Genomic DNA, 26319 nt, shown 5'->3' with positions numbered 1-26319 from the left:
AGAATTGACAAATCAGCTAGAGTCTGCTTTACAAGCAGTGTTGGTAATGTTTTTTCATTCCACTGAATGTTGAGAAATATCTTCCATTTACCCTCAAATCTGCATATCATTTGGTCTCTGTTGTTAACAAATTTATAAAATCGTCATTGATGAAAAGTTTCATGAAGTCTGTAGGTTCCTGATTTTTCATTTCCACCATTAATTTACCAGTTGTTTGTCCTTTCTCCAAGCCCTCTCGATTGGCCTCAAATTCTGCATCATTGTTTGATAATGTGGATCATGGAAATTTGAGTACACTGGCTTTGTATCCTTCCAAATGCAGAAAGTCAGGTTGCTGTTTTGGGTCACTTTGTAGGCTGTTTCTCTAGTTGAACTCTTGCATACTTGCAACAGTTCCTTTGGCAGACTTTTCTAGTTAGATCTTACAGTGCCACAAGCCAAGCTGGGAGATATTGTCTGAAGGCAAGTCATCCCTTGAACTTATCATACTTTTGTCAAAAGTAATATTTTTGTATGGCACATACAGTTCTTTAAACTTTGTGTTTTAAAATTCAACAGACCATCTAATTTTCCACATTTTGTCCAGTTGTTGAGGCTATTCTTCATTGTTTTGAAGATGTATATATTTCTAGATTTGCATAAATCTATCTCTGGGCATAACTATGCCAAATTGTTTACAAACATCCACTTGGACTATCTCCAATAATCATTTTTGTAGGTAATCTCATGATGAAATAAGTTGAAACTTTTTTCACTGCAGCCAGCTCAGCTGCTGTTATCACTATCATATTTATCTCTAATATCTTTAATAAAGGTAGCATCTGTTGTGGATGTACAAGCCTTATTCAGCATTGAGGCTAAAGAGCTATTCACATTTGCAGAGGTTTTACCTTTGGTAAAAGCATGGCCAAACCTTGTCTCATCATTGTTATCATCTGAGAAACTATCTTCCTCACTGTCATTATCGTCATCAGAAGTTTCGTGTTGATGTTCCAAAATCACATCTTTATTCTCGTTTTGCTTGAAACGTTTTCTGGAGGATTCTTTTTCCCCTGACTTTCATTTCATGCTTGATTTCACTAACGATGACAATTGGCTTATTGAACTGACAATGTCATTCAATTTCAAGTGTTGGTGAAGTGAGGAAACAGTTGCGTTGTTTAAAACCGTTGGTGCAGCCATGTCAGATGCAGCGGAAGTTGACGTAAAAGTCAACCCAGTATGTCCAGATTCCAGATACGCTTTGTCTCGAACAGGGAAAGATGCTGAAACCTGCATTGAACATGTGGAATTATCTGATGCTAATCCAAGACTGGATACAGGAGATGCATGCCCCTGCGAGATGATATTCATGACTTAAAGAACTTTTATGAGTTGTTCATCATTGTTCTTGAATGCTCATAAAAGATTCATAACAGCTTCTTAAAAGTAGTTTGTGAATTTAATTCATGAACACATTCATACTGAAAAAAATTTATACTTCATGAACAATGATGAACCTTTATGAAATTCGAAAATCTTCAACATTACACAGCAACACAAGTTTCATGATTATTCATGCTTATTCATGACTCAATACAATTTAAATTCTATGATTCAAATTTATTGATATTTAATTTAAGTACAATTTTAATTAACTGAGTGTTCTCCATTGGTAATTGCTTAACAATACATACAATACATACAACGCAACTGTTTCCTCACTTCACCGACAATATATTACAATACTGTTCAATGTTGAAATGGAAAGACTAAATAGATAGAAAAGCTTGCTGGGGCATTTTTTTTTTACATCATTATAGACTATCAATTATAACTTGAAAATCAGGGATTTACATAAATCTAAGTCTTTAAAATGCAAAATATGTATACAATTGTGGTACATACACATTAATATGAATTGTATTATCTAGTGTCCATTTAAGAAATACATGAATCATCAATGTTTTCAAGTAATGATAAATCGTCACTCACAGTCCAGTGTGTAAAAAATACTATTTGATCCCTAAAACTTATTATTAAAAAAAGCATCCATGCCTATTGCAACATTTTGTTCATGGGCATAAATGGTTCTAAAATTTACAACATATATATATATATATATATATATATATATATATATATATATATATATATATATATATATATTAGGGATGTCAATTTGTAACCGGTTAACCGATTACTCCGTCGGAACGATGGCAATCGATTAGAAAATCTGTAATCGGTTAATCGGAAAAAATAAAATATTTGTTAAATTGAACACATATTTTTAAAAATTTATTTTAAAAAAAGAAATCTCTGCACAATGGATGATCATTTAGGATTTAACGGATCTAATTTGGGCGTACATGTAATTATGAATCTCCAGATTGAGACCGTTGCATAATTGGTCAGTGTTTGTAGTGTGAATTACTGTGAAAACACAATGTCGTTACCCCGACTGTCCTGTAATTCTTTAATGATAATAATTGAATCATTGAGCACTGTGAATTGGTTTGTTCGTCGTTTTCAGTTTTCAATCCAATTTACATGTAATTATTAAACAAACCTTGTAAATTAAGGGCTATAGAGTTTACATGTAGTTTTGAATATCATAACATAGTGAAAATGCAGAAAGAACTTTTGTGAAATCTGCTCTTGAAAATTATCAAAGATTTCTTCGGCATTTTCTTGTTTTTTTCCTCAAATTTTTCTTGTCTACTGAAATTTAAATAAAAAATATGTACCCCAAGTTTTCTGATCCAGAATCAAGACTAATTGAATGTTTTAACTTTCTAACTTCTATCGTCTTATTTGGGTCTATTTGTGTGTATGGACAGATCTACTTGAAAAACAATTTTCAAGAAAACGTGCATTTTGATACGATTAACCGGTTAATCGGTCGGAACGTCTTGCGGTTAACCGATTAGCAATTCTGTATTCGATTGCCATCCCTAATATATATATATATATTTTATAAGGTAACATCTTAAAGTAGAAGATAAAAAAAAATTGTGAGGTTACTAAACATGTTGCTGATCATCTGAAAAGATATCATATTAGTCTTGTCTATGATGTCAGTTTCAAATTGTGTGCTTGCATGAGAAGATCCAAAACAACTTCAATGAGACATTGCTACGTGGAAGCGAATGCTTTAACCATCTGACTGGTGATCTTGGGCCAAATGTGGCGAAAATCTATTCAAGCTTCTACCTGGGGCAGAATCATATTGCACCCTCTCTTGTGTAGAAGTTGTCCATATAGATGGACAGATTGCCAAACATGTAGGTACACAGGTCCAATACCACTTTGTGTGTTAGACCTTTCTCTTGGCCATCCTCTTTTCCAGTGCATCCTTAAAATGTAGTCATGTACCTGTATCACTAATGCTCTGCTATAGTCCAAAATTGATTCCCCATTTCATTGGCTTTCCTGGTAAATAATGTTGAAAACCTGACTGGCCTTTGAATTTTACCATGCTCTCATCAATGGTGACATTTTCATATGGTACATAAGTTTCTTTAAATTTCTCATTTAGGAAGTTTATGAGCCACCCCATTTTCCATAACTTGTCCGGCTGATCTGGCTGTACCTCATTGTTCTGCAGGTGCAAGTACCAGTACATTCCATATTGTGTAAATCTGTCTCTTGACATCACTTTTCTGAATGAAGTACAAAATAACCACTTACTTTGTTGCCAGTAATCTTTTTTTAAGGTTAATCTGAGGATTCCCATTGCAAAGTATAAGCCAATTAATTCTTTTATGTCGAAGGCATTCACTGGTGTCCATTTTATTGCATGCATGTACAGTAGTGATAGGATTTTTCTCCTCTCCTGTTCCCCATACAAGTTCATTTCCTGGACTATTCTATCCAACATTTCATTAGTCCAGAACAAGTTAAAGTATTTTGCAGTGGAGGCTTCTTCAGGATGCTCAATTGTAGCACCCCCTACCTTTCTATAGCGAGGTGGTAGACAGTGCTGTAAATTCTCCAGTGTCCATTGATTTTGGAAGCCAAGGAATTTGTCTTTGTTGCCCGAATCCTCTGTAAATTATATGTTTACTAGCCAGTCATCAATGTCTCCAAGTTGAACTTTGCAATCTATTCTGTAAAATCAGGTTTCCGAATTTATTATAGCCGACAATAAATAACAATGAACGAGAATTTCAACAATAGTTTACAAGTCTTAACCGAGTTGGATGTGGCCTGTAGAGTATCGGGCTTCCAAACTGATGAAAGGGTTGTTTCCTGCTTTAAAGTTTTAAGACTAGGCCAGAGACTAAAGCTCTGGATAAAGTTCAATATTTTTCTTATCCCATTTACACAAGGAAGGTTCTTTTTCATGCATACACTGAAATATTTTGTCGTACAGTAAGGCTGCTTGATCCCCACAAGAGTCAGTGATTTTTTGCACAGTGTGTGCATAGGTCATCAGTTTACCAATTTCGTGGGGGAATATCTCCGCAGAAATAGCTACAAATATGTGGAAGGCTTTGACCCAGTTGGTAATTGTTTTCAATGAACCTTTGTCATTTGTCATAACGAAGATTAATGACCATTTTTATTTACTGACTTGTAATTCCTAGTTTCCCCATAATAGGGTAGCAAATTTAACAAACTCATTGGCATGGATTTTGGCCCTTAATTTGTCATCTACCCCCAATGATAGGCCTGTTGCAGGGTGTGAGTCCCCCTCTTTAGCTTGTTGAGACAATGGATTAATATCTTATGCAGTAATTTCCTGGAAGAGTGGAGGGTTGGTTGACACAGTTTCTGGAGGGACTGCTTTAGACACCTCTGACTGTGGCTGTCCAGGCTGTGTTACGATGGTAGATAGATTGGAATGCGTAGCTGTTTGTGTCTGGTTACCTCTGTTGTGATAGTCAACCATATAACATCTAAAATAGCCCTCAATAGTTGGCAGAATTGAGGCCATACAGGACTGTATCATTTCTTTCTGGTCCCCTTGTGGCATTTCTGCGTTTTGAGGGATCTGATGGCCATCGACACTGGTATGGACCAAGGCTCTTTTTCTTCTCTTCCTCCTCTTGGGTGTTAAGCCATCTGGTGGAAGCAAAATAAATAAAGACAATCTTGCTATTCAAATTGAATGGTTTGATTCATAGTTTATACATACTATATTTCTTTAACTATTTGCTCCCTGGCGGCCATCTTTGTTTACATCCCTGAGCTCTTATCTCTAGTGTGTGCCCGGAGGCAATTAAGCATCAGCAGCTAGAGTGACTGATGTTTGCAGTGAGCATTACATAAATGACCATAACTTTGTTAATACTTCATAAAAACTCACCAAATTTTCAGTTTAGCTTTTTAATAATCTGAGCCATAATCCAGTGTAAAAATAATTCCAAATAAAAAAAATATAGGCACACAATTTCAGATACAATTTACAGTTTGTAGTTTTTTTTAACATATTTTGTTCAAATCACAATCAATTGAACAGTTCAGGGTGTTTTTCCATGTGATATGGCTTGAAGCAAGTCACACACAAGTTCACTCCACATTGTTCACAGCTGTATATCTTCTCTCGGCGAATTTTGTTCTTGGCACACTGCTTACAAGTGCGCTTTTTGTCCATCTCAGTAGGCCAGTGTGAAAGCCCTCTTGTCTGATGTTCTCCAACGGATTCACGTTTTCTCTTTCCCCAGTAATCCCCTATAAGTTGATGGGCCAGTTTCTGTCTGAATTCTAGTTGTTTCCTCTCCCTGCGCCTTCCTGATTTAGTGGTGGTGATGTGGTTGGGCGATTTCTTCATAAGGATGAAAGCATTGCAAATAGCGACATCAACCATAAACCAAAACAGGTATTTCCACCACTTGGCTGCTTTTCTACAAATACTGTAGGTGGATCTTAGCTGATCTGCTCTATCAACACCATTCATGTTTTGGGTGTACAGCTTCACAATTTTAGGACATCTCACATTGATGATTTCTCCGTTCTTCTGCTTCCTTTGTACTTCTGTCACATCACGTGGATCTGAATTGGTTGACAACAGAGTTACAGTTCTCTTGTCATGCCAGGCAGTGGCAACCATAGAATCTTTCTGCCGTTGTACCATGTCACCTTGTTTCTTCAACTTTGCATTTGCCACGGCTGGAGGAATTCCCTTGCGGTTTGTACGTATCGTACCACAGGCATAAGTTTGGTTGTTGAGTAGGTCTTGAAACAGGTCTACCGAGGTAAAGTAGTTGTCACAGTACACATGGTGGTACTTTCCCCAAATCTCTCTGGTGAGGTCTCGTACAACACGTTCACCGAGTCCTTTTTCGGCCACGTTTCCCTCCTTTCCAGTGTATACTTGGAATTTGTTAACATATCCATTATTGGGATCAGCCCTCATCCAAACTTTGATCCCTCGTTTTGTAGGCTTGAGGGGTAGGTATTGCTTGAATCCTTAGCGTCCAGTATATGCAATCATTGCTTCATCAACTGAAGTTTCCATATGCGGTGAATACTCAGATTTAGTTTTTTGCAATATTAAATTCATTATTGGTCGAATGTGTGCCAATTTATCATGGCCTGGTTGTTGACGTGGTGGATTTGTCGATGTATCGGCTACATGGAAATATTGGTTCAATTTATCCAATCTGTCTCTGGTCATCCCTTTCATTGATTCCTGTGGGTCTGAACAGGTCATCCTTGGTAAAGTACATGTCCTGTGTGGGAGCCACAATGATGCCCATAATTATCTGAATGGCAACGTAGGCACGGATTTCTTCAGCTGTGGTTGATCTCCATCTTGAGTCAGCACCATTTTTTTCTTGTTCTAAATCGGCATACCTGTTTGTTTCTCTAGCCAAGATTTCATAAACCTGGGGTGGAAATGGTAAATTAAAAAAGTCCAATTCCACTGCATTTCCATCTAAAACTGTTGTTGGTCCCGAAATTGCAGAGAATGGCTGCACAGCTACATTTTCAAGCTCCTCATGCCATGCGCGTCGGTCGCCATCTTCGTTTTTTGGAAGGGGGTCATCATCATTTTCGCTCTCAGAATCGGTCTCAATGTCCGATATGTCCGATATATCTACATCAGAAATATCCTCAGGATTCACTTCTACAAGCTCTAATAATGCTTTCCGTGCTGCTTCCACGACATCAGGTGCAAATCCTTCAAATTCTGAACCACTATCACTACTCGACTCCATTGTTTTTACCCACGCGATATCAATATCATTCAACTTTCGTTTTCTGCTATAAAAGGAAGTAAAACATCACAGTGTTTACCTAATTCGGTTTATAAGACCTATTCTTATTGGCTGAATATCTTTGGGATTCTCGATTAACCTCGGATTCAGCAAATCAGAGATCGTTTTACAGGTAGCGTCGGTTTCGTCTCTAAACAAATGCAAGTAAATGATAACGCTTAGAGACGTTACTAGGCGATGAGTGTATTTCATAAACACGTCTTCAGACATTATCAGGGAGCAAAGAGTTAATTAATGACTAACACTGCTGCAGAGAGTGCAAGTTATTGGTTTTGTCATTGGCAAAGATACTGTAAAATAATGTATTGTTGCGGACTGACCAGTCAATTGGAATATTGTGATACTTGAGGTACGCAGCTGCCCTAGCAATAAACTGTTTATGGTATTCTTAAAAGGCTGAGTTGCCGTATCAGGTAGCCATATCTATAATGTCACGCTCGTACAAGTCTAATTCTTGTCTACGTCTAGGGAAAGTTTCACACATCGTGTTTTTGTAAATACAGAAAGCTTGAATAAACTCTGTTAAAGTTTTGTTCAATCGAGGGTGTTTTTTCTCCTTGTCAACTTTATCTTTGTCTACTTCGGGCCCGGTGTAGTAAGGTATTAGAATGGTAGCAAGGTTGACATCCTTACCTTCTATTATCTGCTTCTGAAGATTCGGTGAAATTGTTTCTACATAAGGAAGTGATTCCGCCGAATATCCATATGTATTTCTGACTCCCATGGGTTTTGGCGATGTTTGGTCAGCTAATGCTGTTGTTAGAGTGTAGTTTTCTGTTTCCCTCATCTCTCGAGGAGTTCTGGATATCACAGGAGTAACATCATTTCATGAAGTGGTAGTTTGGGCCCCCGACTGGCATAATTGTTCCGCACTACCAGCAACCGCTGGTATAGACATTTGCGATTGAGACATGATGTTGACTCTTTCGGTCAAGGAAATCATGCTGCTTTGTAGGCTCTGTACTGTTGATGTAAGGTCCTTAACTATGCCTAGTAGTTCAGTTCTAACGTCTTGGTTGGGTGTAACTGTTTTTTGACATCTCGATTCCCACCCTGTTCTTGTCTCTTCATTTGTATACAGTTGTCACAGTTTGCTTATATACACCTATTTGCTTATATATGACACTAGTACACTTAATATCTGGTGTTCTGTGGCTGTGTGATGCCTTTCAATCTCAGTTCATCTCTAAGTTTTTAACAGACCAATTTTCTGGAAGAGAGTCATCGTAGGACTGTCGATTAACACAAGTCCGATTCCTGATTGTTGGCAGTTTGCAAATTTATCACAGTCTAGGAAAAATCACAATAGATCCCGAAATGTCTCAAAATATATCCATAAAACCATTGGTATCACATGATTAAAAATTTAGAAAACGAAAGTAGAATGTAACGTTGGAATAAAGACAAAATAATAACAAACAATTAAGGCACAATGCTGTGTACTTCAAATACAAAAGACAGACTAAGATAGCGTCCCTTTCCGCAATTCTGATTGGTTCAATTAATCACGTGGTTTTGTTTATAAACATCCCAGGCACATGTCTACTGATTACGTAAAAAGTTCAGTAACATAGTTGTGTATAAACAAAAATTACATAAATTTACATAATACGCCCCATCACACAGAATTGGGTGACGACTTTCAGAAAAACACTTTAGTTTCCAGAATACTAGGCCGTGGGTAGTACAATAGCCTTTGAGATGACGGTTAGCTTCTCTGCTTCTTATTTCTGGTCGAGTATTTTGGAATGAAACTTAGCACAGTAACTAATTTCAGACAAAATCCTCCTTTAAGCTGTGTTAAAAATGCACTCAGTTTAGCCACAGTACACTCCACACTATAGTCTAGGTCACATAATTCTAGGTCATTACCACTAAAAAAGACAATATGGTGGTGCGGTTTATAACATCTAGCTGCAGTTATAATTAAAGATAAACGGTGACCATTGTCTATAAGTCCTCCGCTTATTCCAAAATAATAGTTCACTTCCTTCAATCCAGATATTTCAAAAACAGAATCAGCTGGACGGTCTCTGTCTTATTTAAGAAATTTAAAACAACATTATTCAGTGAACATGGTGTTATGAATAGCAATTGCTCTGCTGGCATATTCCATGATGCACGCTAGCGCTTCATGGAAAATAAGCCAGCAGAGCTATTGCTATTCATAATGCCATGTTCACTGAATAATCGTTGTTTATTACTTCTATTTGCAATCTGTGATTTTGTCAAGAATATCAGAGGAAATCCTGGCTTACATACGGGTATGGCTGTTTGTCTCCAGTAAAGAAAAAAACGTGACAATAAAATGAGTAGACTTAATTAATCAACCCTTTCTCAATAAATTACAAATAATATATATGGTATTTGCTTCTCAACCACAGTTATCTGGATACACACCACATCGTCTTCAAATTCTTTTTTTTTTTTTGTTTTGATGCAGTTGTGACGTCATCGAAGCCCTCAGAGAAAAATTATCTATTTAGCAGTATAATGAAAAAAAGAGAATGCTTTTATATTGATTTTCACTTAAGAATGTTTTTCCTATGCTTTTTAAGTTCTTAAAATTCATTTTATGAGCTGAAATTGTTCTTAAAATAGATGTACTACAGTGTATTACAGAAATTTCATTTCATCTGAACGTGAAACACCCTAGCATGAAGAGTTATCATTCTTTGCAAAAATATGCGTAAATATGAACAGAACAAATAAAGATATAGCAGTTCTTTTCAATTTGTAAAAAGTTTCATTTAAGAAATAAGGTATCATTTTTAAACATCTATCAGGATATAAATACGGGTTGGTCTCCAGATCAAATTCCATAAAGCCCAAAGGGCTTTATGGTAAATTTGATCTCGTACCAACCCGTATTTATATCCGATAGATGTTTAAAAATGATACATTATTACTTATATTTACATTTATGACTTATTCATATTTTATATTTTCCTGATTATAATCTTTAACGCGTGAAATGTTTATTTTTCAAACTCAACGGCACGTATTTGATCCATTGTTTGCGCGTCTACCCTTTATGACGTCACTGAGAAATTACGTCGAACGTTTATGACGCGAGGAACCTGTGTTCATACGGATATAGATACGCGTTGCTTTCAATAGTGTTATATAAGGGAAAACATTTGCAAATGTAAATATTATACAATTAAATAGATTGACCAAAATTTATTTTTTATTGATGTAAATCAGCAATTCTAATCATTTTGAATTTCTTTTTTTTTCCTGAGAATATTAGTAAAAACTAATATTTATTCCTTTTGCAGAACACTTCATATATATATTTCTGAACGTGTTACACTAGTGCATTAGCTTGTACTGGCTGTTCGAGTGTGAGAAACGTAATTGCACTCTTAACAGAACAAGTTGTGTGTAGACTGTATAGGGGATAAATTTCACGGGTTGTAATTTTCAGGTTTTTCTCTCCTCTCACATGATCGCGGTTTGATGAATTCGCGGAATTGGTGTAAAATAAAATTACCTCCCTTGGCTGTAGAACGACATTCATCATCGTTATGTATTCACTTCTTAAACATTACTTCGGGAGGTTTAAATAAAATGGTTAGATTTGATAATTAATTTACAATAAAACAAAACAAGAGCTGTTAAACGTCTTTCACTATACACGTTGAATGACTTTCCTGTATGCTATTACGATGAGTGCATGTACACCCGAAGATTTTCTTTCCGAAGGAATGACATCACAACAAAAACCATTTGATGATAATAATTGTGTTAATGTACGTCGACGAAATAATATCCTTCCATATCTACAGAAGTCCTAGAGTTATTTGAATAAATATTTTTTTGAACCAAAATGTCGAGAAAAAACTAATACGCATAGTAATATGAGTTACGCATGGGTAATCAGTAATCAATACCCACGAAGCTTTGATTGATCAAACATGAAGCGTTTGCTATTAAAACAGCTTTCAACAATAAATGCAGGTCATTATCTGCTGATTTAAGTTAAGTAAAGGGTAATAATTAAAATAATTGAATGACAAGTACCTGCACTTGTAATTACTGAATGACTACTGTTCATAAATATACCTATCGTAGTCTATACTTAAATTTTTCAAAAAAGTTTATTGAAAACTTATTCACTGTTTCTTAAATTCACGAATTTTTCAACACCGTGAATATAACGAATATTTACACCGTGAGTTATTTTCCCCCTATACAGTAGTCCTATGAACACATCTGTTGAGTGCAGGTTCATAGTGGGAGGAAACAGAGAGAATGCAAATATATAAGAATGACTTCAGTCTCTTCACATGCGAATCTCCCACTATCAAGGTTGACGGATGAGTAAATGGAACCGACATTATCGATAAATCATAAAAAGGGCTATATATGTAGAAAAAAAAAAAAAAAAAAAAAAAAAAAAAAATTATGCACTACGTATCCTTGGCGTTGTTATAACCTTTATGGGGTCATTTGAAAGTCGTTATAGATATCGCATAAACACATAAAACATTCCTTTACAGACAGTAAAAATATTGTGGATGTTTACATAATGTACAATGAATGTGCTTGCACTGACTAGCTAATATCCATAAAGTTTAAGTGCGCATGCATGAATTAAAATACCTATCAAAAGACAACACTAAAGCATTAAATATACAAATTAATACACATGTACTGGTCAACATGCATAAACTATTTATTGACATAATTTCCCCCCCCCCCCCCCCCCAACTTTTCATATAACAGTTTATTAAGCTTCTGAAAAACAGCATTTATAAACAACCACTGGAGTGTATCCCATACATAATGGTAGACTACGACTCGAGTCGTATCCCGTGCAAAAAGAGTTAAAGTGAGTATCTTTTGGAATGGATGTTGTCGTGATCACGGTTTTTCAAATTGAATCTCCCAGTGGGCATCTCCACAATTCCTGTAACTAAAGGTGCTTTTGGCTTTCTGCTTCCTCTAAATGTCCTGATCATCTGCTGCGTTAATGCCATTCTGAAATCCAATTGTGTTCTCCTTTTTTCCTTGTTTGTTTTGTTCAGCGTGTGATTTGGGATTCTTGCATACAGATCAATGCATAGACAATAGCCAGATCAAAACAAAACCAGAAAAAGTACATGTACCATTTCTTGGCTTTTCTGCATGTAGAATACTGCAATCTCTTTTGGTCAGCCAAGTCTAAACCAAACATGTATTTGTTATAGAGTTCAGATACACTTGGAGCTGGGTCCTGTCCTTTTGACGTCTTTGTACTACCCTGGTCTGTGTAGGATCACAGTTTGTGCTTAGGTAAGTCACAATCTTCTTGTCATTCCAGGCTGTGGCTACTAGGTTCCTTTTGTGTATGATAAGACCTTCTCTGTTTTTGATTTGGCACTTTTTCTCTGGCATTCCATGGCGATTTATTTGGACTGTGCCACAACAGTACAACAGTATATCCCTTCACTTAACAAGTGTACAAATAGTTCTTGGCTAGAAAAAAAAATTGTAAATATAAATCACATGTGATTTACAAGATTTAATTACAAACAACCTAAATGTCACAGTTCAATTGGCAAATATCGATCCGTCTTCTGTTGTCTCCTATGAGTTAGCCCAAGTCATTGTGCAAGCTGTTAAAACTTGACTGAAGTTATAAAATTTTGGCAAAATAATGTAGCATATCCAAGCTCTCCATTAATGCAGTTTTACGTCAAACATAATTACACAGTGGGTTTAACATAGTATTTAAAAAAATTTTGTTTTTAAAGAATATTTAACAAGAAGGTATCGAGTTATGTTTATTTGTTATTTAAACATGTAAAAATGCAAATCTACATCTTCAGTATAGATTCTTAATCACATATTTTGCACATACAGCTTTAGATTGGATGACACCATATAGCTATTCATAGAATGGCATGTTATCTTACGGATCATTGTTTACTTGCGTTTTACATTACCGATATTAAAGAGTCAAGATATATCCCGAACGCAAATATCGTCATTTACAAAAAACAATTGCTGATTGGTCAAACGATGTCGATAAACTCCAATCACAACTTGAGAAAAAATCCCAACTTTTTATAACACCGTATGCCAAGGGTTTATGAGGAGAGTAGCGTATCAGAAACCCTTGGCTAGCGAAGATGAACATCATTTAATATACAGTTTTATTTAATATATTCAAATCCATTAATAATAAGTCGGATATGTGCCAATTTCATGGCCTGGATTGTTGTCATGAGGGATTTGTTGAAGTGTCAGCAATGTGAAAATATTAATTTAGTTTGTCCAGTCTATCTCTTGTCATTCTTTTAATTATCACAGTTGGTCTGAACAGGTCATCCTATGTAAAATACACATCTTGTGTGGATGACAGAATGATTCCCATAATAATTTGTTTAACAATGAAGGCAGAGTGTTGATCTATACTTTGGGTCAGCACCATATTTTTTCTTTGCTGAAAGTTTGCATACCTGTTTGTTTCTCTAGCAATGTTTGTAAACATAATACATAAAACTAAGTTAAGGAGTTATAAATTAAAGAAATCCAATTTGACTGCAGTTCCATCAAGAACTGTTTAGATCCTGAAATTCAAGTGAAAGGCTGCAAATCTACATTTTGAAGCTCCTCACACCATGCCTGTTGGTTGCCATTTATGATTTTTGGAAGGGGGTCCTCATAATTTTCACTGTCAGAATCACTCTCAGTGTCTGATATATCTACATCAGAAATGTTCTCTGTATAAAATACAAGCTCTGGTAATCGTTTGTTTATTGTTTAACGTCCCTCTCGAGAATTTTTCACTCATATGGAGACGACACCACTTGCTGGTGGAGAGCTGCATATTTTGGATTATACTCGCCACTCAGGGCCATTGAGCAGTGAAGGATCTTTTTCATGCCAGCACCTACTGCGAAACGGGACCTCAGTTTATACGGTCTCATCCGAAGGACCGGTCTCCACGTCCCTCAGTGGGATTCGAACCCACGACATAAGGATCAACTCCTTACTCTGCGACTCTAGAGCAAATGCTCTAACCACTGTGCCACACGGGGACTAAGTAATCGTTTCCCTGCTGCTTCCACAACATCAGGGGTAAATCCTTTAAATTCTGAACCACTATCACTGCTTGACTCCTTTGTTTTCAACCATGCATGCAGTATAAATTTTATTTAACTTTCATTTTCTACTATACATCAACGTGTTAACTGAAACTGACTATAGAATGATGTAATTTTTGCACTAGGAGTAAAAATACTCATGTGCAAATCTTGCTCAAACTCCCGTTCACATTGGCTGAAATACACTCAGGTGCAAAATTTGCAAATACGTAAAATTTGCTCACTGTGGGTAAATAGGCACATGCGAACAGGGCTTAAAATGTCAATACTAATCATCAGGATTGTCTTTCTTAAATTGGTGAAATTATTCAGATAATAATCCCATGGCATAAATGCCCCTCACACAAATTTCCCTGGGTCTTCTGCAGTCCATGGTCTATATCCTTTTGAAAACAGGATATCTTCCTATACATGGTGGCATTTACCATGGACACCAACATACACTGGATGTTGCTGGGTCTATTATGTTTATCCCTTATGTCTTTGAGATAAAGGTAACATCTGCTGGGGATGTACAAGAACAAATACAAGTACAGATAGTCTTAATGTCAAAGGTTGTATGAAAAGAATGTGTTCAGTCTTTGTCTACAAACTATCAGGAATCTTTTTTTTCTCTTTTAAGCATGTTCATTGCTAAAAATAGACTTTGGTATGGTAGTCTTTGAAGCATAAGTTCTTCAAATCACAACACAGTGGAGTGGGGGACATCACACTTTTTGCATTTCACTGTCATTTAAGTTCTTTTCTTTGGGTTTTCTTGAAGTGATCATCCAGGATGGCTATTTATATAAACTATGCTTTTTTTGCATACAACACACACTGTATTAGTGCTTCCTGTTGGACCAGGCCAGTGAGACGTCTCATCAAGTCTTATTTCAGGTTCAGCATCAAACAAGTTCTTTGGTGCTTGAATCGCCTCCTCTTCTGCCAATGGTTCCCAATCGATGGATGATATCAAGACTGCAGTAAATAACTTAGTAAATCTCTCTTTTGTTTGTTCTGCAGTTGGTGTTAAAATACTGATCCCTCAAGAATGTAGGGGATTTCTCTCAGCCTTATTTCGATCTCCCTATACTATCTCAGCGAATTATTTTACTTGTTCATGCAAGACATTTGGTCAATCATCTTCAACCATGTAAGATGCATAGCTTTTTACCGCTGGAATGACAGAAACCTGGGTTTTGGCCCCATCCTTATTCTTCCTTCTTGTGGCAAGGTTATTATCTTCTGACCTACAGTATGGTGACAGATATTACACAATACAGTTTTCTTTCCAGTACTGGCTAACAATGGGCCACAAATTAGCCAGACTGATGTCCCTCTCTGCATTCTCCTGGCCATCCTAGCATTGGTACCAATTCTTTCAAATGTGAAAGATGTAAAGTAGATTTTTAATTGTTCAAATCATGGACCCCAGGGGTAGGGTGGTCAGTGGCAGATCCAGAAATATACAGAATAAAAAAGTATGCAGTATATATATGTCTGAAGTTATAAAGAAATAAATGTCACTAGGTATTTCCCTGAAAAAAAATGTAAACAAGTTACATTCATACCTGAGGATTGTGTCAGTTTTCGAGTAAATTAATATGCCCATTTTTTATCACAAAAATACAAAGAACCTTCAATAACACTTGAAATATGAAATTCTTCAAGTAATATTCACATTTTAAAACTGACAGTAACAACAAATGTTAATAAAAGTAACCATATATGGAAACATGAATTTCCATAGAAAATGTTCATCAAATTTAGTTGATCATTTCATTATCTCGACATTTTCATTATGTGTTTACTCTGGCACTCCAGATGTACAGGAACTTTGCACTGTGTACATCCAAGCAAAGTTACACCTCTCCTTTCTCCTGGGCCTTAGGTTAGTGAGCACTCCCGGCACATTTTTTTCTTTTCAAACAATTTCACAATGGTGTGCTCTGTGGCATGGCCATCACAGTCAACCTTTGCTGGCTCTCTTGCAGATCTAGTGTCCCCAATCAGGTCATTGATGATTTCCTTGACAAAATCCTGAAAATTGGGTAATCGATCTTTGATGATGTCTTGGTGCATGTCCTTCGCTATAATGTAAGCGTTGTGTGATGACATTGAATTTTAAAAAATCCTTTGCCACCACTTCTTGGACTGATGATGTAATAGGTGAAACCCAGTCATCTGGTCGCCTAAGTTGACACCCTTCATGTGCTGCTGGTAGTTCGCAAGAAGACAAGGAACTTCCACTTTATTTCTGTCTGCAGCTGTCCTCGTCACGTGTCCAACATGCAGCGGGTCATGGAAGTTGGACAGAACACAAACTGGCTTTGTGTCCTTCCACACCCAATATGTGAGAAGTTCATTTTGTGCAACTTTGTATTTGTGTTTGTCGAGACAAACTCTCGCTGGCAGTAAGTCCTTTGGTAGACCATTACAGTTTGCCCAAACTGTTCCTCAGGCCATAATTCCTCTAAGATGTAGATCTTGCACAGGTTGGGGCTAGTGTAATAATTGTCCATATACATTCTCAAGTTGTGTGGATTTCATTTTTTTTTAAATTTCTTCTTTCAAATTATGGACCCCAGATTTGAGTTGGCTAAAATCAGGATCAAATTTACATAATGCATTTACACAAGAAAAGAATGATCTTCTACATAACTGCAAGGCCATGTTAGTCAAATTGATATTGATGCATCTCCATTGTGTGTAGATTCAGACCCTTTGAGAAATTTAATATTTTAATATATATTATTAATATAATATAAATTTTAAAAGACAGTGATTTCTTTGTAGTATTCTATCCTTCTAAGAATATTTAAGGAGTCAAAATATGTAAGAGATCTTTAACCAATGTATTTGACATTTTTTCAATGAAAAGACATTAATTCTTACAGCATGAAAATATATTTTCATGCTATTTATTATACTTATTTTACTTATACATGTTTTACTTATATATATTTAAACATGTAATATATTATATATATTTATATATTTTTACTTAATCAAACTAAAAGTCTGTGAACTTGTAGAAAGTAAGTGCATTATTTACATATGTACACATCATCATGATTCAAAGATTTAAATTTGAAAGAGTTTTCTCGTTCTCTCTCTCTCTCTCTCTCTCTCTCTGGTTCTTTTTTTTTTGGTTTTTTGGGGTTTTTTTTTTTTTTTTTTGGTTTTTTTATCTTTCCAGAATTTCAGGACCTTTGCAAAGTCATTAAGTTTTCCATAGATGGAACATCCTCTGAAATTCTCATGAAGTCATTAACCAAGTTATTATTTAAGTTGGTTTTTTCATCTTGATTTGATAGGATTTTGGATTGAGAACTCTCTCTCACAGGAAACACTGTTCAGTGGCAAAAATGTGCAACACTGAATAACTTTGATGAGGTTTGGCATGTTTCCATATTCTGAACCAAGTTTCTCACAAATTTCACTCAGGGAGGATGTTGGGAAAGTCAGCCAGTGACCATTTCCAAGTTTTGCTTATTCTCCTTTTTTGTGAATTGAAGTGATGTGGACAGGCTTCAACACTTACATTTTTACAATTAAACCACTTTCTTGAATATCTTTCAATTTTTTCACTATGTTGTCTACATATTGTGGCATGAAAGATCTGAGAATGGTTTTCTGCTGAGGAAAGAATCTGACTGGAATTCCAAGATTTTTTCATCAGAGTTTTCAAATCCATCAAACCCATCAATATTAGTCTCAATGGCTTCTTGAACAGCTGCTCTTTTGCTTTCACTGTCAGGTCCATTGTATGTACAGTGCAGGGAACTAATATTGTTACATAAACCAGCATCAGCATAAGCATTAGTAGCATCAGGATCGAGCTAGCATCAGCATCAGCATTTAAAAACAGCATTACCAGGATCAGCATCAGCAAGCAAAGGATAAAACCAGCATTGACCTACATAAAATCAGCATTATCCTACTAGCATCAGAAAATCAATGAGTTTTAATTCAGTAAAAAAATAAAAAAGAAAGAAAGAATATTGGTTAAAGTATTCACATTATTGATACATACTGAGATATTATGATCAAATAATTGTAAAAGGCACTTTTATTGCTTTAAACGGCAATGCTGAAATTCATTATCTACTTCCAGTAGCATGATGCTATTCCGGTAGCATTGACCTAATTATAAAACAGCATCAGGATAAGGATTACTAGCATTAAATCAGCAAGCAAAGGAAGCATTCAAATCAGCAAGCAAAGGAAGCATTCAAATCAGCATCGATGCTGTAACAAAATTAGTTTCCTGCACTGTAACATCATCCCCATTTATAGTAATAAATTCCTCCAGTTTATCTACATAAATGCCTTGTGCCTCTTTGAAATTGAGAAGAGTTTCACAGGTACTTTCCACTGTTGGTATAAGTTTACTTAGATCCAAGTCTTTGGTTTGGAAAATATGACTCAATCTACCCAGAAATGGCAAAATGTCTATCAGCATTTGAGTAATTGCAATGAAATTGTACTGGGGAATTTCTGCATGATTTCCCCTTGCAGCTGGATTGGTATTGAATCCCCTCATGCTCCAGGTCTATAAGAATATATTATTCCACTTACATCCATGAAACTTTCCCACAACAAAGAATACAAAATTTTAAATTGATGGGTATAATTTTTTTAAAATAAAATAACAGAAAATTTTACTAATAGTCCATGAAAAAAAAGTTTGTATTTGAAACAACTTATTGTCACAGAATCATGAAAGTTCTGGAAACTATGCCAAGAGATAGGGCTAATAAAACACTTTACACACAAGTTCACATTGCATATGTCACAGCGAGAAGAAGGTTCATTTCAATTTTTTTGGTGGCACATTCTCTTTTTGGCATAATGGTTGGCCAGTGGGATTGAGTTGCTTTTACTGGTGCTTGGATTTCAGCCTGCTTTTTTTTTTCTTTTTGAAATGAAACCATCAAGGATTTGATGAGCTAGTTGCATCCTAAGGTCCATATGAGTCCTTTATCTTGTCTTGTTCCCTTTTGTTTTGATTTCATAATTGGGCGATTCTCTCATGAGCAAGTACAAGTTCACAATTGAAACATAAATGAGGAAAAAGAACAAGTATTTCCACCATTTGAGTGATTTTCATGTTGTATTATAAGTAGATTTTCATTGGTCAGCATGGTCTATCCCATTCATGTACTGATTGTATTTTACAGACTCTAGACATTAGGTACATCGGTGGTGTTTCCTTCTGTTTGTGCCCTACCGAGGTTGCTTCACCGTCACTATTTGTTTGTAGGTTGGTAATGTTTTTCTTGTCTCTCCAAAGAGTAACTCTCATGCTTCCTTTCTGCTTAGTGATACTTTTGCCTTGTTCTTTTAGCTTGATTTGTCTATTGTCTTTGGGTAGTCCCTTCTTATTGGCCCTGACAGTCTTAACCTCAAGGTAAAATGAGGTAAAAATTAAAAAAAAAAGGTATATTGAATAAAAAAATATATATATTCAAAGGCTTTTTATTTTCCCCCTTTGAAGCTACAGTGATGCTGCTTTGCTCTACTTTCAGAGACAATTTTTCTTTCTGAAAATTATGTAATAAAGAAACCATATCAACATATTTATTGTTCATATACTGTATACAGCACCTGATGTTACTTATTTTTCTTTTGATAAAAAAAATATATACCCCCTACTTAATTTATGTGGATTATTAGGTAGGGGGTATATTTTTTCTTATTTAAAAAGAAAAATAAGTAATGTCAGGTGCCCATGACTATACAGGGAAAATTTCGCTCCATTTTATTTTCACCCTACTTGAAGGTGGGTGCATTTAAAATTGGGCATATTAAAAAAAAACACACAATAATTTCTGAAAGAGAATTGTGACTCGGCGAATTTAAAACAGGGGCAAAATTGTTTGCAAATGTTAAGGGTAAAAATAACACAGGGTGAAAATAATCCTGTAAACAGGGTTATTTTCACAGTTAAGGTGAAATGGGAGCATACCATTACAAACATACACATTGTTACTACTTTCTTCTCCTTGTGAAAGTCCAGATCCAGAAGAAGCTGGCTGGTCTAGAACTTCAGCCATGACTTAAGAGTATTTGCTGGTCCAGGTTGATTCATTTAACTTAACTAACTTTTAAATTCAATTTAAAAATTAATTTTTTCAATATAAACTTTTAAATAAATTTAACTTGAGTGAAAAATTCTCAATCATTTGGTCACACCTGTCAACAGCTCCCATGTATTTATCATAATCCACTATGCAGTGGAGCATTGAATTGGTTGTGCTGTTGTTCTTTCATACTCTACCAGGGACATAAATGAGCTCTGTGTTGTGCACTGTGGTACATATGTATGTGTACATACCTCTTGTTCCTCCATTTTAGCAGTTGAAGGGTCCCATTTGTCATGGCCACACTTTCACCCTTTTTGAGTTTAACAGTTTTTAGATCTGCATGGACTCCCTTTCTGTCGACATGCGTGGTTCCACAGGCACCCATTTGATGCTGAAATAAGACATGGAAAAGAATCGACGATGTGTAGTAGTTATCCACATAGAGTTTATGGCCTTTTCCTAGATAGGATTCATCAGTCTCATCACCAGGTCATATATTTTTCCTTTGTTTGACTGATTTTCCTGGATACCATAGTACATTTCAAAATGTGAGCAGTATCCATTTGCCAAGTCAAAGAGCATGAATAGTGACTCCAAATTTATCAGGTTTGTCTGGCATATAGACACGGAATGAAAGATTGCCTCTCTAGGCAATCATCCCTTTATAGATAGCAATATTTTCTCCTGATGAGTGCAGCTCTTCAAATTTCTGGCAAAAGTAATCCTAAGCCCTCCGAATTTTTAAATTCGATCATGTCTATCTTGACCATGGGGCACATGATTGTCATTATTATTTAAATGGAATAATGACATGTTCATAAGGAATCTGTTCTTAGTCATCGTATTTCAAAAAAATATGATGTTTGCAACATTTCATCTTTACTCAAATAAACTTGGATGTCTTGAAGCCCATTCCTATAACAATTGCAATGAATCTCTTTATGTCGTCAATGTTTACATTGGTCCATTTCGGGAAACAAGATTGTGGTTTCAGGTTCCTTCCTTGGGGTGAGTTTAAGAAATCTGTCGCATATTTGTTCATTTCTTGAACAAAAATATCCTCTAGAAAGTGTTCTATGATGATCAGTTTAAAAAAATCATTTCACAGTCATCATCTAAATCCACATTGATTTTCTTCTCACCTCGGAAGACAGGAGCGTGTATACTGAGGTTGTCCTGAATCCACGTATCCACAAACTCAGCAGTTCCTTTGTCATTTTCTAAATCTTCAGGATCAAAACCCAAAAATTCTTCATCTGAATCTTCAGTTAGAAATATTTCTCTGAAAAGATTTTTATTCGTGGGATCTACTTTGTCTAAAATCGCATTTCCTTCTACCACATCATCTACAAACTCCATTTTGTTTTCATATCCTAACAAATAAGTTTTGTTTTCCAATAATAAAATAACAGTATTTCCCTAAGTTAACCAATCAAAAAACCTAGAAACAAACTTCAATGTCTCTATTATTAGAATTTCTAGTCGAAATGAAGGGATTCCTGATTTTCATTGGCTAAAATACGAAATGAAATGTCATCTGTTTAAAGTCGATATATCTACGACCGGCACTAAATGGATAATAAGGCAGACCGCGCTGTACTGACGACCAGCTCTGTGATGGTGTTATCTGGGTTGCCACTTTATTGCGTCCCAGCAGTACGAGGGTTAAGTGTCCCATTTGTCCAATATAGTATTCCTTGCATGTCAGACAAAAGGCCCAATAGATAACATTATCCAATTTACAGTTCATTGATGAGTTGGTTCAAATTTCTATTCCTGATTTAAGATGGATTTTATTTCCCTCTTCTAAATATAAGCAAGTTCCGCATCTTGAATCTCCACATTTTTAGCTCTACTGGTCAGAGACCCAGAAGAGCTTATGCAATAGTAAGGTTTCCGTGGTCTGTCTATCTATCTGTCTGTAAACAATTTTTGCCATAGTTACTAAAAATTGAATTTCGGTGAAATACATTCAAAATGCTACTTTTCCTACAGGTTTGGTCTGACTTCAATATAACTACGCAAATAAGTAGACTACACTAAGGTACATATATAGGTCTCTGTATCGGTTTTTGATTTCAATGAACTTTGTTGCCATGGTTACTAAAAATAGAAATTTCTGTGAAATACATTAGAAACGCTACTGCTCCTACAGTTTTGATCTGAATTGAATATTACTTGGCACACAAGTAGACTACACTGAGATACATAATTCTATATATTGGTTTTTGATATTAATGAAGTGGTGCCATGGTTTCAAAAAATAGAAATTTCTGTGAAATGGTTTCAAAACTCTACTCCTACAATCTGATTTTAATATGACTTGGCATTCAAGTAGACTAAATTGAGATACATGATTAATTGTCTTTATCAGTATTTGATTTTAATGATGTTACCATGTTTACTAAGAATAGAAATTTCTGTAAAATTCTTTTAAAAGGCTACTCCTACAGTTTAAGTCTGATTGCAATAAATCTTGCCACAAAAAGAGTAAACCAAGATTATTATTCTATTTATTGCTGTTGCAAACTTTCAAGTCCAAGTGCTACTGTACTCTCCCTTTGTAATAAGTACAAAATCAGTAGAGCTGCAGTCTAGACAGAGATTTCTGGTTTCTAAGTAGAAACTTCTAAATAGAAACCAGTAGAGCTATGGTCTAGACAGAGACCTCTGGTTTAATGGTTGGAATTTCCTACTGTGGTATAAAATTTGCCATTTGGTTAACTTTCTTTTAAAATAAGACGCGCTTGTCGTCAACTGTTAATAATGTAACAATTGCGTCTTTATGAGTTCAAAGGATATAGGATAAATAATTTCTATATATATAACATGGTCAAGCCTGGGAGTGCCTATGATCTGGTCTCTTAAATATAAACCTTGTAGTGGCTTATCGTAAAAGAATTAAACCAATAAGAAATAAAGTTCTCAAAATTATATTGTGATGATCTTCCAAATTTTATTATTAATAAATAACATCAATAACAATATGATTATATATAGTCACACAATGCCACTTGCTAGATTTACTCTAGAACCCCCTGAAATTCAGATAAAGGTTTTATAAACCTTGATTTCTAAAATTTAATTTCATAAATTATAAATAAATAAATTTAAATTACATAGAAATTCTAGTCTGGTAAAGACTACGGTATTAAAATCCATCGGGACTGGATTGGATAGTAGCTGACTTAAATCGATGTATTCTCCCTTAACAATTTTTTGTTTGATTGATTCTGAAACATTTGCCCCCAAACTACCATATATGCTAACAACTTTGTTACCTGTTGTTTCAACATGATTAGCAGACTCAGGAATGACATCAGTTTCATGATGGAAGGAGTAGCCACACTTGAATAAGTTGTAGTAGTGGAACTGGTTGTACTGGATGTGTTTTCCTCTGATACTGGAACAGAGATATCCAGTGTTGAAACTTCTGTGGATGTAGAAATTGATCCCCTTTTCCGTTTACTCGGTGGTGCTGGCTTAGCAGCAGAATGATGCTTCACAGCAGAAGATTGCCTCTCTAGGCAAAATGTTCTTAAATTTCAATGCATAAACATGAAATTTTTTAACACGATATAAAAAATAAACAAATTTACAACTTGAGATGCAAGATATGTCTGCTCTTCTTCATTCTTCAAAGGAAAAGGAAGTACCTAGGAAAAAAGGTTTACTTACTTCAAAATAACATGTAATTAAACATTGCAATAAAATCCTAATTTTAAAGTCTCATCTTGAAAAAAAGAAGTCACATTCACCAATGTTCAAACTTTCATCATTTGCATAATGTGCTTGGAGCTGCACTCCAGATGTGCAGCAACATCGCATTGTTGGCAGCTGAATTTTTGGGGAAAGAGTTTCAATGTCATTTTCTGTAGCACGCCCTCTACAGTCAACTTTTGGAGGTTCCCTTCAAGATCTAACATCACCTATAAGATCTTTTGCAAACTTCTCTATAAGTTAAAAAAATTAAATAAATTATCCATGTACACATTCAAGTTTGAACAGAAATAATATTCCTGCACAAGTCCATCACAACTCTGATAGTCCCTTTTCCTAATCTCCCTTCTTACCTGTATACATTTGGAACTTGCTCAAATAACCAATGTCACTTTCCGCCATTTCCCATACTTTCAGTTCCCATTTTATTGGTTTAGCAGGTAGGTACTGGCAAAAGGATAATCTGCCTTTGAACTTGGATAATTGATTCATCAATGGCTACATTTCCTTATGGAATATAAATTTCATTGAATTTCCTGTCCAACAATTCCAGGAACCATCAAACTTTCCAAAGTTTGTTGGGAATCTTTGGTTGGTCGTCATTGCTCTGGACATGCAGATATCTCCAGACTTGGTGAAAACTGTCTCTTGACATGACTGTGTTGAATGCAGTGCAGAATAACAATTTATTTTGTCCCCAATAATCTTTTTTTTTTCCAGGAGATACAGTATTCCCATGGCAAAACATAGTGCCAAAAATCCCTCATTTCATTTGATTCCAGGTACTGGAGTTCATTTTGCTGCACAGGGTGGGGAAGGGTTTTTTTTAACATTCTTGGCGAGCATAAATGTTCCTTACATCTACTAAATTTATCAATGAATTCATAATTCAAAATACTGTCTTTGCTGATACCTCTTCAGAGTGTTCTACAGTGGCCCCACCAACATTTTTATAGCAATCCTCCATCCAGGGTCTGAAATCTTCCTTCACCCAGTCATCATTGCCTCCTGATTAACATCACCATTTTTTTTTTTTTTTTTTGAAGAAGGAATATTTCAAATCCCATGTGCATTTAAATGAAACTATAAGACCTTTAAACATTCTGATTTCAGATAAAACTAGGGATGTCAACGAACATTCAAACATTCGAATATTCTTTTGATTAATTAATATTCAAATATGAATTTATGATTTGAATATTCGGTGTTTTTCAGATTTCACCAAAAAACAAAGTTGATGAATTTTAATCACAACATTGCTGGAATTATTCCCGTTTTATTTACTAGCGTTCCCCTGATTTCTTTCGCTCCTTTCTTATCTTATAGATCTTCTAAATTATTTTATTTTGAGTAAGGTATAAAAGAAATAAACAAGAATTATTAATGTATAATACAAAAAGTACTTTCAATAGTTTATATGAACAGATCTAGATTGGAGAACAACGAAATGAAACCCTTCTTGAAAGTCTAAGAGACGCGAAGAGTGTACTTTTGAAAATAAATTTTATTGATCATTGAATTACATCTTTGATAGAATCAGCCTGTAATATTATAAAGGTCTCAATTTCAGAATATTGCTTCAATTACTGGATTATCTTAGATTGAATATGAATTCTGAAATTTAAAAATCATTACCGGGAAATTAGTGATCTAGGAAAATTGTCCATGGAAGAAGTGTTTACTTATATTTCCAAAACACTGCATCAAAGATTACATTATATCTCTTATTAAGCAGATAATTGTAATTAATTACGTATATTTAAATCTGAAGAGTATATGACAACCTTGCCCATGGTAAGACGACTGTTTTACCAGTTTGAGCTTTTATAAATATCATTTGTTAAAATTATTTCGGTTTATACATTTAAATCAATTATTTATTTTAAACATTAACAAATATCAAATGTAGAATTCCTTATTGCATACCTACATAAGTCTACATACAATTTTACTTCCAAAAACCGGTGCAAAGCCTGGCATGAGAGTATGATGATGTACATTTAAAATAAACCAGATTTTATTTATTTTATCAAATATTCGAATACTTTCATTGAATATTCCAATATGAATTATTAACAAAATTGACATCCCTAGATAAAACCATTTTATTATCTTGGGGCATGAAATAGGACAGAGTTCCTTTGAACCAGCAATCTAGTATTGGTTCCTCCCTCCCACAAATTCATCATTCTCCTCTAGTCTATAATATTCTGGATATTAATTTTA

The 26319-nt window shown here is 35.1% G+C and overlaps 2 protein-coding genes across 2 annotated transcripts in view; both read right to left on the bottom strand.

The window, feature by feature from the left end:
• Nucleotides 1-26319, bottom strand: part of LOC133197310 (leucine-rich repeat-containing protein 24-like) — a 112763-nt gene that overhangs the window by 66118 nt on the left and 20326 nt on the right. The gene's annotated exons all lie outside the window — the stretch shown is intronic.
• LOC133196812 (piggyBac transposable element-derived protein 4-like) lies at nucleotides 5432-6340 on the bottom strand. The gene has a single exon (XM_061332667.1). It carries the CDS (start codon nucleotides 6338-6340, stop codon nucleotides 5432-5434), a length of 909 nt encoding a protein of 302 aa, XP_061188651.1.

The sequence above is a fragment of the Saccostrea echinata genome, unplaced genomic scaffold, assembly GCF_033153115.1.
Source record: "Saccostrea echinata isolate AGI-Se365-2 ecotype Australia unplaced genomic scaffold, CSIRO_AGI_Sech_v1 ptg000030l, whole genome shotgun sequence".
Lineage (NCBI taxonomy): Eukaryota > Metazoa > Mollusca > Bivalvia > Ostreida > Ostreidae > Saccostrea > Saccostrea echinata.
The sequence above is the reverse complement of the archived record's forward strand: the minus strand, read 5'-3'. Positions and strand labels throughout refer to the sequence as shown.